Source organism: Zosterops lateralis (genome assembly GCF_965231275.1).
Source record: "Zosterops lateralis genome assembly, chromosome: 3".
NCBI classification, from domain to species: Eukaryota; Metazoa; Chordata; class Aves; order Passeriformes; family Zosteropidae; genus Zosterops; species Zosterops lateralis.
In genome coordinates, this window is record NC_139764.1 from 87,606,952 (window position 1) to 87,625,879 (window position 18,928).

Here is an 18,928-nt window from a genome sequence, read left to right on the forward strand (position 1 = left end):
GGTTGTTCTCTGTGAGATTTCTTTTACTCTTGTAAGAGTTTTGTTTATTTGAAAGTAAAAATGATCACTGTTTTTGTTTAAGAGTAATGAGTGCAGTATTTCTTTTGGGTCTAAAATCAAACTGCAGTGCCATAGCTTAGTTCTTCATGGAAAATAAATCCTTTGCAAACTACTATAGACACATCAGTTATTAGAGGTCTGTTGCAAAAGAACATTTCCATTTACAAACTTGTAAGAGATCAGAGCTGCTCATGTCTATTCAAAAGGAATTTGTTTTGGTAAGGATTATAATGTGGGAATGGTACCTCGTGCTTATAAAATCCTTCAGAATAGCTAGTTATATGAACAAGCAGTTTTCTGACATTGTGGTTTAGATATATGAACAATCCTTTGCCTGACTTCAGTACAGGAGTTATGAAAAAGGATGAGCTCAACTTTCCTTCAGTTGTTTTGCTGAACATTATTCAGACATCTACAATATGGATAACAGGCAAAATTTCATCTAATTTTAAAATTTTCAATAGCTATCAGCATACATTATAAAGCAGAAATGCCATATGGCATTATGATTAAGTTACTGGGTTTGAGTTACTCAAAGGAAACAAAAGAATTCTGAAAACCCCATAAATTGTAAATGAAGATATTTTGATGATGGCAGCCTCTGCCACAAATTATATTAAAGCAAATATTTGTCATAAATTAATGTTATTATACATTTTTTTATGACTATAACTTTCATAGCTGGAACTCTTCTCTACTTTCTCTCAAAAAGTAATGTTATATGTTTAGAAATTTAATATTATGAAGTTTTAATTATAAGACTTGTGTTTTTCCATTTGGCAGACCCTGGTACCTCCACCCCTACTGTTTCTCCCCAGCTTCATTCCCTTTTTGTATTACTAAGGAAAGTATTAAAATTATAATTCTGAATTATAATCTATTTTTTGTCCACTTTGCTGTTCAAAAAAGCTAATCTATTACGTTTCTATTCCATAACAACACAGAGCTGTAGGAATCTATTCTGCGTGGGTGAATGTGCAGGGGTACCAACAAACACGCAGAATTATTTTATGGGGTATTATAGGCTGTGTTATGGGAATAAACCAAAGCCCTTGGATGAAGACATGGGTTCATTAAACGCAGAGTGCTAAACCTGGGGTAGGCAAGGACTTCTGTTGTGAATGCACCAGTGGCTGTGTTTGACTGCAAGTGGGCATCATGGGCATGTCTCTGTCAGGTGTACATGTGGGAGTTATGGGTTGAGCCTCCCCACAGAGCTGCTGGCCAGCTGCCTGCCACGCCAGCAGCAGTGTCCCAGGGAGCCCCAAAGGAGCCATGCATACAGCCTGTCATGGAAATTTGGGGCAGGTGGGACAGAGGGAGGAAATATTCCTGTGAGGTCTTCATTGGGAGAGAAGCTGTTAATCTCTTTTGACTAAAAAATGAAGGAAAATACTATGGTGAAAAAACAGTGAAAAAACAGTGAAAAAAGGGAGAAATAATGCAGAAAAAGGGGAAATGTTAATGAACTTAACGTAGGCCATGTGGCTGCTTCATTCCATATACACATTGGATGCTGCTGCCTTTCCTTCTACATGCTTTTGTCTGTCAACAGAAATCACTTTTCCCTTATCCAGACTGGCATTCACTTTGCTTTTGTGCAGATCCCTTCTTCTGGAAATTCAGGAATTGGAGAGAGTGCAGATTATTCCTTTGTGGAAAAGGTAAAGAATGGTCTCATTCAGAGGCTATCCCTTGATTTCCCAGTGTTTTTACAGATGCTAATTCCAGCCCAACCCAAGCAAACCAATGAGTGTTCATATCTCTTAAATACGTACTTGAGTAGGTATTCGTTGGTAATATAACAGTTTGTGAGTGGCTATGCAGTGATTTTGGTTAAACTAAGTTAGGGAGTCTTTTTTAAGACATTGTGAGATGAAGAGTTCAACCACTAACTTGATAATTAATCACTCACAATATTGAAATCTGTGCTATATTTTTTTTTTTAATTTGAAAGTGTCTGGTTTTGATTCCTATCCCTTTCCCTGTCATCATCAAATTAATTGAGGTAGGATCAGGATGCTTAGGAGCAATGGTGATCCAGACACTTGATATATTTGGGGATATGCAAGCACATTAATTTTTGTAGCTCCTTTGTGCACTTTTTCCACAGGTTTATATTCATTTTAAAATCTGCTCCCACCACTACAATATAAACTATATAAGTGTCATATATAAAGGTAAACATTAGGTTCTTTTCTGTTTAAACATCCAAATATGAGTTTTTCCTTTTGAATACTCTTCTGAAAGTTCAGTTATTTGTCCAAATTAGGTTCTGAAATAAATTCAAAAGTTGCTTATTTTCAGGTTTCAATCCTCACACTCATAAGAATTGCCAGTGTTCTGTGTTTCAGGGCAAGAAATTTCCTTTATAAATACAAACGCTTTTAATATGACCAGGAATATATTTAATTGTAAGTACTAAAATACATTTTTTCAACTTTAACGGACATATGTTTGGCAAATGATGTCACACAATGTACTGTGTTTTATATTATAATCTACTAAATCTGCCTAAGAGCAGTATTATGAAGGTATTGTCTCCAATTTTGTTCTAAAATATAAGAAAAATAATTCTGTGAGATATTTTAAAAATCAAAATAAATGTTCACAGATACTTCCATCATCAAGAAGTAGTGGAAGTACTACAAGGTAAATGCACCAGGTGTTGGTGCTCCATTGCCATGTTCTGTGTCATTCATGCATGTTGTTTGGTTGTATATTTTATTGCTGGTTACAGAACACATCTGAAAGTGACAATGATGAAGTTGATGGCAACAATATATGTGGTTTCAGAAAGAAAAAGGGAATCAAAGGTCCTACAAAATATGTTCCTCCTTTAGAAAATGAGAAGATGGAGCTGTCCCACACTTCAAAAATCCCAGATCCTTGTCTCCTTAAAGGAACCACTGGTTGCTCAGAACTGCCATCAGAGCAGTCTCTCCAAAACCCCACTGCCTTTCCTCCAGTACAAATGGACAGAGGAGGTCACGACAGTTCCAATTCTGGCAGCAATGGTAAAGAACACAGTTGTGGAGAAACACGAGAGACTCAGGAATATGCTGATACTGGAAAAAGAATATTAGGAAAAATGCACGAGGAAACAGATACAGCAGCTCAGATGAAGCTGCCTACAAGTGTGCAGCCTGTGAGGGGTGCAGAGAAGGGTGGCTGCACGGAGGCACTGCAGAGGGAGAAGGACAGTGAGCAGGCAAGGGGTAAGCCAAAAGAATGGAGTGGGATGGAGGAAAAAGTTGTCAAGTTTCATGTGACAAAGATGGGCTCCCTGGGAAGTGCTGCATCCATGCCAGGGAGCCGTACTGCCGAGTCCTTCAAGGGGGCACCTGGCATTTCTAAACGAAGTCTACAAGAGTTGAAAAACCTGCTGAGTGAAGGTCATCTGCCTTCTCATGGGCCCAGTTTCTATGGCAAGGCAGGTGGCACTTTTGCTCCGAAAAATTTGAAACCCCAGGAGAAAGCAGCTGACAAGCAGGGCCGGCCCTTTGAGACCTTTAGTCCCCATTTTGGAGAGGAAAAACAAAAGTATCTCAGCTTCCACAAGGAGGGAATGGGGCAGCAGAGCAAAACCGTCCTGGTCCTCAGCTCTGCTGGCTCTGACCAGCAGCAACCAGTGGGCAGCAATGTGGATCACCTTATTCTGGGACTACCAGCAGCTCCTACACCTGCAGAAAGCACAGCTCCTGAGGTTCAGTTTGACTCCTCCACAGGCTTCGACGGTAAGGATGCTTAAACATCACCTGCTCTCCTCTTAAAGAAAATGCTCCTGTTGTTTTGTGGTGTTTTGCTAAGCTGCAAACTTAAGTCAGAGCTAGTGCATGAGAGAGTTGACACCTGTGGTTTCTGTGTGATCAGGATGGATTGGATATTGTGCTCTACATCTATGCTGCTTTTTTTTTTTTTTAAAGCAAGGCATTTATAAAGCCCAACTGCCTGCCAAAACCTTCCACGCACAAGTGGTCATGTCTTTTTCACTAAAACTGAAATATTTCCTCATTTAAACTGAATGCAGGCAACATTTCCCAAAATTCTGCTGGATACTGCAAAGCTCTGGTGGCATCTGCGCTTCTTAAAATTTCCTCTTTTTTTAAACATTTCTAGCAGTAGAAATTGCTCCCATGTAGGGATGATGTTTTCAATTATTTGTCTTGTGAGAGGACTGGAATGCAAAAACATCTCATAAATTATAGGGGAAGAAAAGCAAATGAGGCAGAGAGAACTTGAACTTATTTTCATGCTGTTCAATAAGTCCATTTTGGAAGTGTTTATAGAGACAATTAATTGCTACTAATAGGCTGTGATTTCTTTGTAAAAGGTTCTGGGCTAGCTGGATCAACAAACTGGAAACTATTATTAGCTGTGATAATGTAATGAGTTTGAGCAGTTTGTTGTTCTGTTTCCAGGAAGCACAAAAACACCAGTTTGTCAGTTGTATGAATATGAGATTATTACATTTCCATAAGCATCAGTCTGAGATCACATTATCAGTTTTCCAGGACAGACATCTTTCCTTTTGACTTATCTGACTGATACGAGATATATGAATATCTTCATTGATAAAATACTTTATCCATCATTAACTACATAACAAAATATAATAAAAACAATTAAATGTTTACAGTAATATTAATTTATCCTGCTTTTTTCAAGTCTCCTGACAGATGGATAGAAACCCTCCTTTAGATACTCTGAAAAGAGACAATTTGAATATGTCAATTGTTGTTAGCTGCTGATGGATTTCTTGGTAGACATTTTGTATTATCCAGTTTGAACAAGTCTGAAAAAGATATTCATGAACAACAGTATGAGGGTTTACTCAAGACATTCCATGAGAAATAAAAAGCTTTGAAAAGATACTTCACTCTTGAACCACTCTCTATTCAAGTCTATTAGAATAAAAAGTTTAGAGGATTATTGCCAAGCCTATGCTTGATGCTGTTCCCTTTCCAGACTACATTGTTTTTCACCCGATAAAGGCTAGCAAAATTCATTATCAAAATTTTGACACTACTGTGTTCTCATTGTCTGCAAAAGCAGCAAGTATATTTTAAAACATAGGACTAATTATTCTTAGTCATAACACCACTTACAAGGCAGAGAGAACTGATGAGATTAATTGTAGATTCCACAGGGAGATTTCAACCCAGTTGTAACCACTCAACATGAAGTAGCTATTCCAACCTTATTACCTCGTCAGTAAAGACAGGCATTCTGTCTTCAAAGAGGTATTAGAGGTGGATGAAAGATTGATCTCTGAAGGTGGGTGTATATTTTCACTCATTGGGGAAGAAGTCCTGTGGTAATTAGTTTAGGTCATTTGTCTAACTCAGAGATGCCTAAATTTACCTGGATTAATCCTGCCCTGTATGACTGGTGGTAGCAACAACTGCAAGAGACCTACAGATGAGAACTATGAGGGGAACTGGGAGAAAACTGTTTTGTCTCATCAGAAAAGTATTCAATATCAAATATTTTGGATTCTCATGAGGTTTGGATTCCATTTAGCTTTGACCAAACAATTTGTAGGACTCACTGTGCATTTCAACTAGTAAATGGAATGCACAGAAATAGTTTCTACTTAATAAGAGCTGAATGTGTTCAAAATTTAATTTTCATTGAATACATTCAGTAACTGAACTGAAGAAAAGAAAGTTTTAGATAAAATTCTGCACTGTTTAATGAGCCTTTGGGTAAACAGTATTTTATTGCTGCCCATTGTAATTTATTGATTGATAAGATCAAGTCCTAAATATTTTCATCTTTTTGACTAAAATATTACGTTAAATATTTCAGTTACCAAAGTGCCTGAAGTCTTGGATCTAAAGATATCTTGACACTGAATTGATCTGAAATAAAATCTCCAATAATTTGAAAGATTTCAAATATTTGAACTTGCTCAAATCAGACTTCATCCAAAATGTTTGGAAAAATTCCAAGAGGTTATATATTCAGATCCACTCAGTGTTGAGATATGGCCAAAACAGGAATATACTTTATTATTTTAAAAATACACAGTTAAGGGACAATCTCTAGAGATCAGCAATAGAAAGGTTAAAACATGTAGCTGAGCATCAGTGATTCAGAATACATTGGCAGATTTATATACAGTCATGTTAGTTACATGGCTAACATCTCTCTAAAATTATAAATCCATATATTTTTTCCAAAATTCTGATTGGACAATGTGGAAATATTACTGCATGTGCATTTTGTCCATTTCTTGTCAGATCTTTTATAAAAGAAGTGCTTGGGCATGGGAAAAAAATGATGGAAAAGAGGCAGACGTCAGATATTTGGGTTAGTAAGAAAAATGTTACTTGAACAATGTCAGAGAAACTGGAACTGGAGCTGGAGCTGAAGCTAAAGCTAAAGCTAAAACTCAATCTAAAGCACTTTTCCATGGAAAGATAGAAACTAACACATGCAGCTAATTAGGCGAATATACTGACAGCACTAACCTGAATTTGGGAATTTTATTTTCCAAAGTGTCTATATCTGATAATGATTTGCATTTCTGCAAGTTGGTATGTAGTCATCAATTACCAGGTGTTTCTTAAGCTCTTCAATGTCTGCATTCTTGGGAGACAAAGAGGCATGATTCCAAACAGTAAAGAATAACAGTAAAGAATATATGTAGTATTAAATAACCATTCATAGTATGTATGTGCACACAGGATGAGTTCATGCATGTGCTATATGTATAGGGTATATAACATGTAAGGTAGGTGTATATTGACCTCTCTGAACTGAAATCTTACCACCTGCTGCTCTGCATACTACTAAGTTAGAATATTAATACTATAGCAGCCAGAGAGGAGGCCAAAGGAAATTACCTTATTCAAGCAATGTGAAGCCCCCCAAGATATAATGCCCCAGAGTCTTGGTGTATCATCCCCTCTGACACTGGGGAATGTGGGGGATGTCCCAGAGCCAGGGGCTGCAGGTGGCCTCAGCAGCCACACGCACTTCCTGCGGGCAGAAGGACCAGCTGAGCCTAGTGGTATCACACAGGCTGAGGAGAAATCCTCTTCTGGACCTCAGGAAAGTACCTCCAGGTAGCTGTGGGTGAGCAAAGCACTGGAATAAGTCTGTCACCCGAGGCTTTAAATTTGCTTTGCATGTCTTGGTCTGTAACCAGGAAAAAAAGTTTTAAAATCTGCTCAGTGCAGAATGCAGAGCTGGACATCCAGAACAGCTCCAGAAGCAGGTCCTCTCAACAGGACTCATTCTTCAGTATATATCAAGTATATGGCCATGTAAATATGACCAGGAACTGTTTGAGAGAGAGGAAATTTTCTGAAGAAAGAAAATATGTTTCAGCTATGGCTGCAGGCACCAGTGGCTACCCAGTGACTGTTGACATTTCAAGCACACAAGAAAGTCTGAATGCTTCAAGAATCACATGCTGATCCCAAACACTAACTTCCTTTAACTTGGCTTATTAAAGAAAAAAATACCAAGAAGACACTAGCAGGCTGTATTTCATACTTAAAGGTGGATTTCATCAATCCTACAAGAAATCTTGTTTTCTACTACAATATTAACCTCATGTTCTTACTCTTGACTAGTTCAAAGCCCTCATTTTTAATAATAAGATACTAACAAATGATGTTACCTAATATTTAGGGGCAGAATCATGAATCCTTCAGCAAAGAAATAGCCTAGGCTTTTCTCTCCATCGACATACAAAAATTGGCTCACACACTCTGGACCAAATTTCAGCTCCCCATGTGGTTTCACTGTCCTCTGTCCTCTGACCTGGAGGAGGCATGTCTGCCCCTACAGATTCTGCTCAGTAAATCTAGTCACAAGGAAATAGAAATGGAGACCCTTTGGGAGCTGTAAGTGGACAATCAGGAGATATAAGTGGTCACTCCATAGTCACTGCTTCTGATGTAATTCCCACAGCATAACAATGTCTTACTTTGGGACTTAGTTTTTTCACTTAGTACCATTTTCCACTTTGTATTTTACACAATCTGTGCCATCCTTGCACCTTCTTCTTCCTAAGGTGGAGAACCAGAGACATACTGTTCCTTCATGTTCTTTCCTCATGCCTTATCTGTGGTTCAACAACATTTTTCTCTATTTTTCTATGTTTTGAACTGAGTTGTAGCATAACAGGGCTGAAGCTCAGCTCCTTTCTAAACCCTCTTGGTTGTCCTTATTTTCTGTGAAATAAAAGTCATATTTTTTGTCTTTTTCTTTCTGAACTAAGCTATCGACTGCAATTCACCTTTTTTTTTTTAAACCTAACAAACTCTAAGAACAAACCAAAGCAACCAAAAACTCTTTAGTCCTTTCTCTTCCATACTAACAGCTGAAATCTTCCTCCTCTGTGACTCTATGATTTCCCATTTTTCCTCTTAATCTATATAAAAGAAAAATACTTAGATAGAACTTCCATCCAGCCTTTCTGATCTATTTTGTCCTCTTCCAGCTGAGATTCAACTCATCTGTCTCTGGTATTTGTTGTAAGCTAGTCATCTCATGAGTTTGTGTGAGAAAGACATGTATTCAGACTAATTCTTCCCATCAACTGGAGATGCTTCTTTCTTTACAGTAATAGCTCAAGGTTGCAAAAATTGTTAGATTGGACCTAATGTAAGGAAAATGCATTCTCTGCTTGTTACATTTGGCATCTGCCTCTCCTTCTACAACATATTCATGAGAAGTTTAGTCCTTACCTTCAATACTGTACAAAGTCTCTTCCCTAATTAACCTTGATTCCCATTAAATGTAGTGCTCCCTCTCATTCTGGAAGTGTTCAAGGCCAGCTCGGATGGAGATTTGAACAACCTGGTCTAGTGGAAGGTGTCCTTCCTCATGGCACAGGCACTGGAACTAGATGATCTCTAAGGTTTCTTTCAACACAAACTGTTCTATGATTATCTTGATTTTTTTTTTTATATTAGGATAAATATTTTTAGACCAGAAGGGACTTCCCAGTTTGGAACAGTGTAAGCCTTGGTTCACTCAATTTTACTCAGTGGTTTTTTCCATAAATCTCAATTTTCTGTTTGATTTTGAAGAAAGATAGGACAATGTAGTTTCATCTTATTTAGGATTATCAGTTAGGTAATTGCATTGGGTATTAGACAAATTAAATTTCTTTCAGATAGTTTCACATTTTGTTTTCAATTCCTCTAAATTTTGTACACAACTGTGTTGGAGCCATTTTTATAAAATATCCTGGAATGTACAAAAATACTGGTTATTTATTTTATCTTTCATTTATTGACCAATAAAATAAACTTTGCATTTAACTCTTGAAGATATATCTTCTCTGAAAAGCTGTGTCATGTTGTCATACACTTTGGAAAGAATAATTCATGGCTGATTGAAGCTATATGTCAGTCTCTAAATTAGCTATAGAACTCAAAAAAAAGCTGAGTTTCTCAGCTTCATGGTCATGCCTGTAAAAAGTCTGCTTTGCAATTAAGTTTAAAAAAGAAAGCAGACTGTCATGAGACAAAGAAATGAATGAAAAAAAAGAATTGAAATTTCATTGTCAAACAGATCAGGCAAATATTTTTACTATCTCCCATCCTTCGCGATTTTCTAGTATGCTTACATATTCATTCCCCTGTTAAGAGTATTATGGGTGAATAAAATACAAGGTAAGAAACAACTTTTTATGCACTTTACTGCAGAAATGAAATCAGTAAACAGTTTTCGTGAAACTTTTTTTAGGTGAGAAAGAAATAGAAATTGCATATTTTTTCAACCAAGGATGCCTCTGATCATTATTCACATCAATAGAGCATTCAAATGCAACTCATGTCTACTTATCATGTCAAAAAACCAGATGTGAATAGAAAAGTAGCAATAAGAATTATATCAACTATAGAAAAAGCTGTCATATAAGGTTTGAGAAATAAAGGCAGTTAATGTTTGAAGGCAAAATTGAGAACAGTAAACAACATGCTGTGCAAAATCTGTAAACTGGCTGTTCTTAAATATACACACCAGAGTATTGCAAGGAAGAACAGATATGTTTAAACTGGCTCTGTATAGGAATTTTCGCAGGATTTAGAAGAGTGTAATTGAGTGATATACCCTGTGGGACTCATTGCTAGTGGATAACATCAACACAAGGTATCTGTTTTTGTAAAGAGGGTCAAAATAGATCTTCAGAGCATCTTGCGTTTGATTTCTAACATAGTAACCTCTTCTAGAACTGAGAAACTGCTTAATTTAGTTGCAATGTGGTTTAATAAGAGACCATGGGAAAGGGTGCCTTAAACAAGTTGAAAACGAAAGATTGATCTGGGACATGCACTTTCTTCTGTTTTGGCACTTTTCTGTTGCTGAGAAGGGAAAGCTGATACCAATTATTTGCCCAGGCTGGATTTAGCAATTTGGATTATTTCAATATTAAAAATCTAAGAATGGCACCACTCTTCTGCTATAAATAACAAGAGTAACAATAATAGTATTTTTACTATTATTGGTAATATTTTTAGTTTTGTGCAATTAATAGGTTTTAAATACGTGAAGATAGTTTGTATTTGGAGATATTTTGTACTAATTACAGTAGAAACAGGAATATTACCAATTGTTTCTCAATGGCTAGTTAAATGGGAAATGCAAACAGAACCATAGACAAACAAATATTAGATTCTTTTCTGTGTCCTGCCAGACTGATGTAGATATTTAATGATCTGCTTAAAGAAAGATGGCCAGTCTGGATTTTTATTTGGTTTTTAAAATGAAAATCTAAACAAAAATCTGAGCATCTCATCGAACTTACATGTTTCTTTAAGGAAATGAAAAGGAAGATGCCCTTATTTCCAGACACCCAGAAACTGAGAGAAAAAGTTATGCTCTTGAACAGAATCCTCTCTTAGAAGAATGTACAACTTTTAGACTGTGATTCTAAATCAGCTAGGCCTGTCAGATAATTATTATCTACTTTACCTCTAGTTACTAATGCTTTATATAATGATGATATGAACAGAGTAAAGACAGAGTACTCTGTTCCCTACAATACCTTTCCAAACTTTAATAATTATTGGCATCATGGATGTAGTTTGACAGTGATTTATATAGTGGCAACCAAGAAAATATATTTTAGGTCCTATGCAGTAGAAAAGTGAGCAGTTAGTAGTTACTCACTAAATATTCCTTAAGAAACAAATCCTCTCTCAAAATTCTAAAATCAACCAGAGGTGACATTTTTATGTATTTTAAAATTTACAGAAGCATTATTTCAATGAGAAAGCTAATCTGCAAATGATATAAAAGATGAACTTTAAAAAGTATGTGAAGGCTTCTTGACTGTTTCTATTGATTTTAAAAGATTTTGGAAAAAGGCTCTTGTAGATTAAAAAGTGTCTTCTGACTAGCAGGGTGTCTACCCTCATATATAGATTAATTCTAGGCTAATTCTAAACCAATATGTACAATTTAATCTCATAATTTAAAAAGATGTATCTTTGATCATAAAAGTCTAACTGGAGGAGACAAATTCTTGCTTCTTTAGTTATTATTTTTTGCTTTCTAATGTTCTTTTGAAACAGTTTATGTTTATTAATTTTCTGTTAATGTTTGTTCACATAATGGACTTATGTGTTTATTCAAATAACTTTAGCTCAAAGACATATATAAAATATGGAAAATTACCTGCCATTGGCAGATGTCTAAATTAAATATATTTGTAGCTATATTTTTAAAGTTAATTTATGCATCAATAATATGAATGCACATAACATTTGTGGTTTTCTTAGTTGCTGCTTTATATAATCTATATATCTCAGGAATTTTGTTTTAAAGAATTAATTGGATCAGAATTAAAGTTGCTTTTTTCCATGATTTATTTATTTTTGCCTGAAAAATATTTGTTCAGTAGATGAAAATTTAACAAACAGTATTTCAGGACATTTTAAGAAATTCTTCCAAAATTTACATCAAAAGTTGACTGATGTCAAGGGTTGTCAGCCAAGCCTTATTTTGAACAATACAAAGACATAAAAAATTTCAGTGTGACAGGAGGTTGGCAGGAGGTGTTTACCATTTGCCAAGGAAATGAAACATGTATAAAATAAAGCACCGAGCACTGCCTTAAAGGTAAAAGACTCAGATTTCTTTCTGTAGAGTTAAAAAAACTTCTTTTGATAAAAACTTTAGGAAGATTTTCAGAATCTTTTAAAGTTCTGTTAATCTGTTGAACAGCCACAGTTTATACCTGTTAATAAACTTCTTAGTATTGGTCATGTTCATAAAAAAGTCAAATCTGGTAAATGCCAGTAAACTCATATGTTGTAAAACAACATTACAGGATGATTGAAGTGGTATTCAAATAACTCACCTGGTGGCATAGGCACGACAAGGCCAGTTCTCCCCACTGGTTCTGGTGTTTTGGCAGCATCTGTAACAGAGTGAGTGTCACACAAAACATTTAAACAGGACTTCCTTATTTAACACTCATCTTTTAAAGGGCATTATTGCCCCAGTGTTTCTAGAAGACATTGGGAACAGAAAAAGCTCTTTCTATAAGAAACTTAGAGCTGAAGCAGACCAAAGAGAAAGATGTCATTAGGAGAAGTGAATGGGACAAAATAATTTTCTTTCTATTCAATTTTTACTCTGTTCTCCCATTTACTTAAATTTTGTTCTGTGTTTTCAGCTGCCATTCCTCATGCAACATTGCTATTACTTAACTTTTTCTTACCTGACTGACCTAAGTTATCCTCCTTGCCATCTAAGCTGTAGGATGCTCCAGTAATACTCAAAGATTCTAAGAAGTCTATAACTACAGATGAATTTGTAGCTTCCTCAGGAAATAATCTGACAGCCTTGCGCTGGGCCAGCTGGTGAGCCCTCTTTATAGCTTTTCAACTGGCAGTCCTACTTGCCCCAAAGGAGAGGCCAAAAGAGCTGTGTTTGTGCCTGCTGGCTACTGCTAGAGGAGATCTGCTCTAGTTTGGGTAATTTGCTACTGGAGAGATTAGGATTGCTCCCACCAACCTCCAGAGTGTCTCAGCATGAAGCTTTAAACTTCTGCTTGAAGGTTGGTGGTGAATGATTGCTGCTGGTGATCTTCCACTCTGGATTTGAAACACCTGCAAAAATTAATCTGCATGCATCCTCAGGAAGAATGGAGGACTTTTCTCCCAGAAATGTGAAAAGAAATACATTTTTCCGAATTTTTTGCCTGTTAATATAAAATTTTACTCTTGGTTGTTTTAGCTTATTGTACTAAGTGGAAGTTAACACCTTATGTAATTTAACTTGGATAAAAACAATACATAGATACTCAAAACAAAAGCAGGCTGGGAAATTGAGGTTGGTGAAAGGAAGCATTGTGCCCATCTCTCTGCTCCATTATGGAAGTTATATTGAGGTATTTATTGCCTTCATGTCAAAAAGTTTATACAGCCCTACAGCTTCTGCAATACAGATGATGACTCCGTAACAGAAAATGCATAAATGCATCAACTTCCCTTAAAAGTCAGTGCCTGTGCTGGAGAAGGCAGTGATCCTCCTCTAGAGGCCTCAAGAAAGGTTTAGTAGAACACAAGTGCCCTTTTTATTTTGTTTTGGTATCAATGCACTTTACAAAGTCATTGAAGAAACAGCACTGGTATTCTGTCACTTTTCAGTGGGAAATAGGTGTCCTGTTACTGGTTTTCCTCCTAAAAATCCTCAACAAATCTCATAAATTCCTGGTTTTACCATGTGCTCTCTTCTTAACTTGAAAAAAGTTTAAATTACAGACCATTCCAAAAATTAAGGAATTTTATACAGGATGTCAGGGGAAAAATGTGTGTTCATTTGCAAAACTCTTTCATGATCCATATCTTTTTCTCATTTCTGTTTTTGCACCTTATGCCACAATTTCCTGTATTACATTTTTTAGGAGAACAGCCTTATTCCAGCATTCATTATTTTGTTTGACGTGAACATTCCTCTCACTTCTAGCATTCAGCAGAGACCCTGATGTAAACGGCCTCGGAAACCCAACTCTCCTTTACCTGTTCTCTCATATTGAATTTATTAAGCAGCAGATGGCCAGGGACAACGTGCAGTTTGTCAGATTTGAATCAATAGACCTTCATGGTGTGTCAAGATCAAAGAATGTTCCTTCTCGATTTTTTCAAGTAAGTTTTTTTGTTTCTAATTGTACTTTTATGTGTTTTCATGCTCCCATCCTTAAATTATATTTTTTTGTATTGCAGGCAGCAACTCCAGCTTAGAACAAATGATTTGGTCCTTCCCCTTGCTCATGTTCCCAAAGGATCCAAATTTCTTTCATCATTGCAATCATTTATTCCTCTTTTCCTCCAAATAGTAATCTAATTAGATGAGGCTAATAATTTTGGTTCTTTGAAGTTGTAATAACCTCTTTGCTCAGAAATATCTTTTCAGATTCAACACATTATAAAATTTTTAGTTTTCTGAACATCTTTAAATGGCAAAAAAAAAAAAAAAGGAAAGGAGTAAACATTGAAAGAAATAAAATGACCTAAATAATATGATTTTAGTTAAGAGAAATTTCATAATTATCAACAAGATAGGAAAATGTCACTGAGTTGCATGATGATTTAACAGCAATATTTGCCATAGTAATGATTCAGGAAATAAAAATCAAATTAGGAAGTAGGATATGTTAGGTAGCAGCATTCCAGGAGAGAGTGGTACTGCTGTGGGGTAGTTACCTTTGACACCTTTTTCAGCACCAAATGGATAGCTTGGATGTCTTGGAGCAGAGTGCACCAGAGTGTGCAGTTTTGGTTATGGATGTCACACATTGATACTGTTGACTGCCACCTGCTTAAAAGACAGATTTCATTCATTCATTAATAGATTCATTCAGTCAGTCAGTCATATTAAGAGAAGCTACCACATGCGGTTTCCCTCTGGCTATGCAAAATTGACTATTTTCAGCTCTGAGCTTGTCCTTTTTTTTTTTTTTTTTTTTTTTTTTTTTTTTTTTTTTTTTTTTTTCTGTCTCCTCTGCTCACAAAAATGGCAATTTTTTCCCTTAGTAGAATAAAGGTAAGATGTAAACATGAGCCAAAATCCACTTGATAGAACTTGGCCTAATTCCACCTTTCATCAGAAAAATGTTTGATCATAAAGTAAGTTTTAAAGGTGCTTGATTGAAGGTAGACAATTCTTCTTTGGGGTCTTACCTGCATTTCATTTTCATCAGTTGAAGCTTTCTGTTCAAATGAAGAAGAAAGTATAATTATGATATTTTTCTCACGTGGTAGAGCTTCCCTGCATTTTTCCCAAACTTTTCAAGTCTAGACAGTGAGATTTTTCTGTTAAATTCTGCATCTAAAAACAGTATTTAAAGAAAAGTAACAGCCTGAATTGAATTGATATGAGTCTTGTGTGGTCACTTGGGTCTATGTGAACAAAATGGTCAGAGTGTATGGAAGTTAAATAGACTAACTATAGATAAAAGTCTGACTTACAAAGTGTGGACCTAACTGGTGATACCCATAATTATAAAAACATGATGCAAGAAAAGTGTTGAACAATTTTTTTGTCCTTTATGGAAATTTAAAAAATTGTCATTGATGTCATAGTTTTCATACCAATCTTGCAGAAAGTTGTCCTGCTTTATAAAGACACAGTAATTGGTTCTTACCCTTCACATCAGTGATCATTGCATTTTAGTGTTCTTTTATGAAAATATCATTGTTCTACCTGAGAATCTGAATTTTATGTCTTTTATATACATAAAAATATCGTTGAACTCTTTTCTGGTTTGGTAATATGTCGTTCTGCTCTGTGTTTAGGAAAAAGCAATTCATGGTATTGCCATGCCCAGAAGTTACCTTGAACTGACGCTGAATCCTAAGGATAATGAATTTGATTACATAAATGCAACCAATTTCAATTGTGACATAATTCTGAACCCTGATTTATCAACGTTTCGAATACTACCCTGGACTGAGCAGACTGCAAGAGTGATATGTGACTCCTTCACTGTGCTGGGAACCCCTCTAATGACCTCCCCAAGGCACATTGCCAAGAAACAGCTGAGCCAGCTCCAGGACAATGGCTTTTCTTTGCACTCTGCTTTCACTTATGAATTTTGTATTTATGGCATTACTGAGGTTGTAAATTCAAAGACAATATCCTTTCCTGCAGCCACAATACTAAATAACCATGACCAGACTTTCATTCAGGAGCTCATTGAAGGAATGTATTATGCGGGTGCCAACATTGAAAGCTTTTCTTCTTCCACTGGGCCTGGGCAAATGGAGATCACTTTTCATCCAGCATTTGGCCTCGATGCAGCTGACAGTGCCTTCACGTTTAGAACAGGCCTGAAAGAGGTGGCTAAGAAGTATAACTACGTGGCCAGCTTTTTCTCAGAGTCAGGATTCTACAATTCAGGGGCTCTATCACACAGTCTGTGGGATCTGAATGGCCAGAAGAATTTGTTTTCTGCCGGTTATGGAGTTGAAGAGCTCTCAGAGGTTGGCAAAAATTGGCTGTCAGGTCTCTTGGCACACACAGCAGCTATCAGCTGCTTGATGGCTCCTACCACCAACTGCCGCAAGCCTTACTCCAAATATAGTAAAGAATCAAAAGAGACTGTGAATGCAAGATGGGCATACAATGATAACAGCTGTGCCTTTAATGTCAAATGTCATGGTGGGAAAGGCACTTACCTAGAGAATAAATTAAGTTCTGCTGCAGCAAACCCATACCTCGTCCTTGCTGCTACTATTGCTGCAGGTCTAGATGGAATAAAGAGAGGACTCAGCTATGATGATATGCTTGAAGAAGAAAATCACACCAGTGATCTGAAACATTCGTCAATCCCTCTGAAACTAGAAGATGCTCTGGTTGCACTTGAGGAAGATTCATGCATTAAGGAAGCATTAGGTGAAGCTTTCATCCGATACTTTGTCGCCATGAAACATTATGAGTTAGAAACTGAAGAAATGGATAGTGAAAGGAATAAATGCCTGGGATATTTTATTTAGAAGAAACACTCTTCTGTAGTGGTGCTGTGTAAATGCATACAGTGAGTGGCTAAGGTTCTTGAAATTAGTACATATATTTAAAAATGTTTTAATGCTTTAGGATTTTCCCTCCTCTTTTGTATAGTACATGGTAATTACACTTAATTGTCCATGTACATTCATGGCAGCACAAAGCTGATACAATAATGAAATAAAATTAACAGGGTTTTAAAAAACAGGTGGAGTTTTTTGGGCAGACCTGCTGCTGAGAAGAAGAAAAGAGAAGGTGAAATGGAGAAGAGGAACTACACAACTGTAACAGAACTGTGTAACTGAACTGTGTAACATGCAGAAAAGTAAGAGTGGTGGGGACAGTGAGAAGGGGTGGGGTTTAGAACTGAGGAAGGCAGAGAATTTCATGTTCACCATGGTTATGGGATTTGTTCCAGCCTATTCAGTAACTGATGGGTTTCTAAACCAAAAGAATATGAGTTTGAATTTAAAACATAAGCTAGAACAATGAACATTGTAGAGAGAGGGGCAAAGGACTGAGGCTGTAAAACCTGAGAGGCAGGAAGCAGTATCCTAATGGGCATAAATAAAAAAGACAGGATGGATTATATAATGATCTATACATCATGAATTCTACTGCTGAATGGAGTTTTCAAGAATTATAGTTAATAAAGATACAGAAAGAAATCAAATGGTGACATGAAGAGGGAATAATTCATAGAAAGGCAGTAGGGTCAGGCCACTGTGCAATAAAAATTATCTAGCTTTATATCTGTTTTGATGGTTAATGGGTTGATTCAGATTTAAATGGAAATGAGGAAAAGAGGGGCAAAAAAGCCAGAGAACTTAAAGCTTAAACTGTGCTTTTTTTGGAGAACTTGATTTTATCCAGCATGCATAAGATAACTGAGAGCAGGGGAGCAGAAAGAGTAGGTTGAAACCAGGAAGAAGGAGTAAAGATGCAAATTCAGAGACTAAAAAATCATGGTTAAAATAGAAGGACAAAAGACCCAATTCTAAAATTAGAAATGGCAGCTGGTGTAAACAAAAATAATTTTTTAGGAATAGCAAGAGGTGGGGGTTTAGGTTTGCTCTTTGTTCTTGTTGCTGCTGTCATCCTTTATCATTAAAGAAAACATTTTTTCCTACACCACCTCTTCATTAACAGTGATTTCTGGTGTTCTTTATCTTGTCACAATATTTTGATCTATGTGTAGGAATTTGTGAGTGAAAGGGTTTAGTCATCAGTGGAGATTCAGTCAATGCCTCTGTCAACACAAAGGATTAGGAAGGTGTCAACAGGAATGTGCTACTTGCCTATTGATGGATCTTCCATTCTTCCCCTACCAAGTATTGTACTTGAAAGGTAGCACCTGGTATGCTAAAGCTTTTTGTGTGATTCCAAAGAATTCATTTTATACTCGGGTAGCAAGAGAAATAAATAATCCAAAGAAACAAGATGAATTCCCTTGTCTCAGTCTGTGATTGGTGGGTAGATTTTGATTCTCTCTCTTATTCACATGATACATTTTTGAATGCCCAATTTTAGGGCATATAGGGGACTATTTTTCTTTGCTACAGCCTAATTTGCATTGGCCAGGTCTAGCCTTACATTTAAGCAGAACTTCCCATTCTGAAAAAAATTCTTCTCTTTTGCGGCTCAAGTACTTCTTCAGGGGCTCTGGAAATCTATCTTCTCTCTTCTCTTTCTGGTTACTTATCATTTTCACAAGCTCTTGGCAGAAGACACACATAAAAATTATTCCCTTGCTCACAGAGCTTACTTACCCTACTTAATATTTTAGTCCCAGCAGTCACACAGATTAATAGCTATTTGTTGGTGTGGGTTTATAAGACATTTTTTTCATTTGTCTTGAATTTATAATTATCTGCCACTGTATACATTC

At 36.3% G+C, this 18,928-nt stretch overlaps 1 protein-coding gene across 1 annotated transcript; it reads left to right on the forward strand.

Annotated features, from left to right (window-relative positions):
* Positions 1-2,716: 2,716 nt before the first annotated feature.
* On the forward strand, positions 2,717-17,030 carry LGSN (lengsin, lens protein with glutamine synthetase domain; the record flags this gene model as incomplete). Its single annotated transcript, XM_083858271.1, has 3 exons — positions 2,717-3,797; positions 14,002-14,180; positions 15,831-17,030. 3 exons carry the CDS (start codon positions 2,717-2,719, stop codon positions 17,028-17,030), a joined length of 2,460 nt encoding a protein of 819 aa, XP_083714397.1.
* Positions 17,031-18,928: the final 1,898 nt, after the last annotated feature.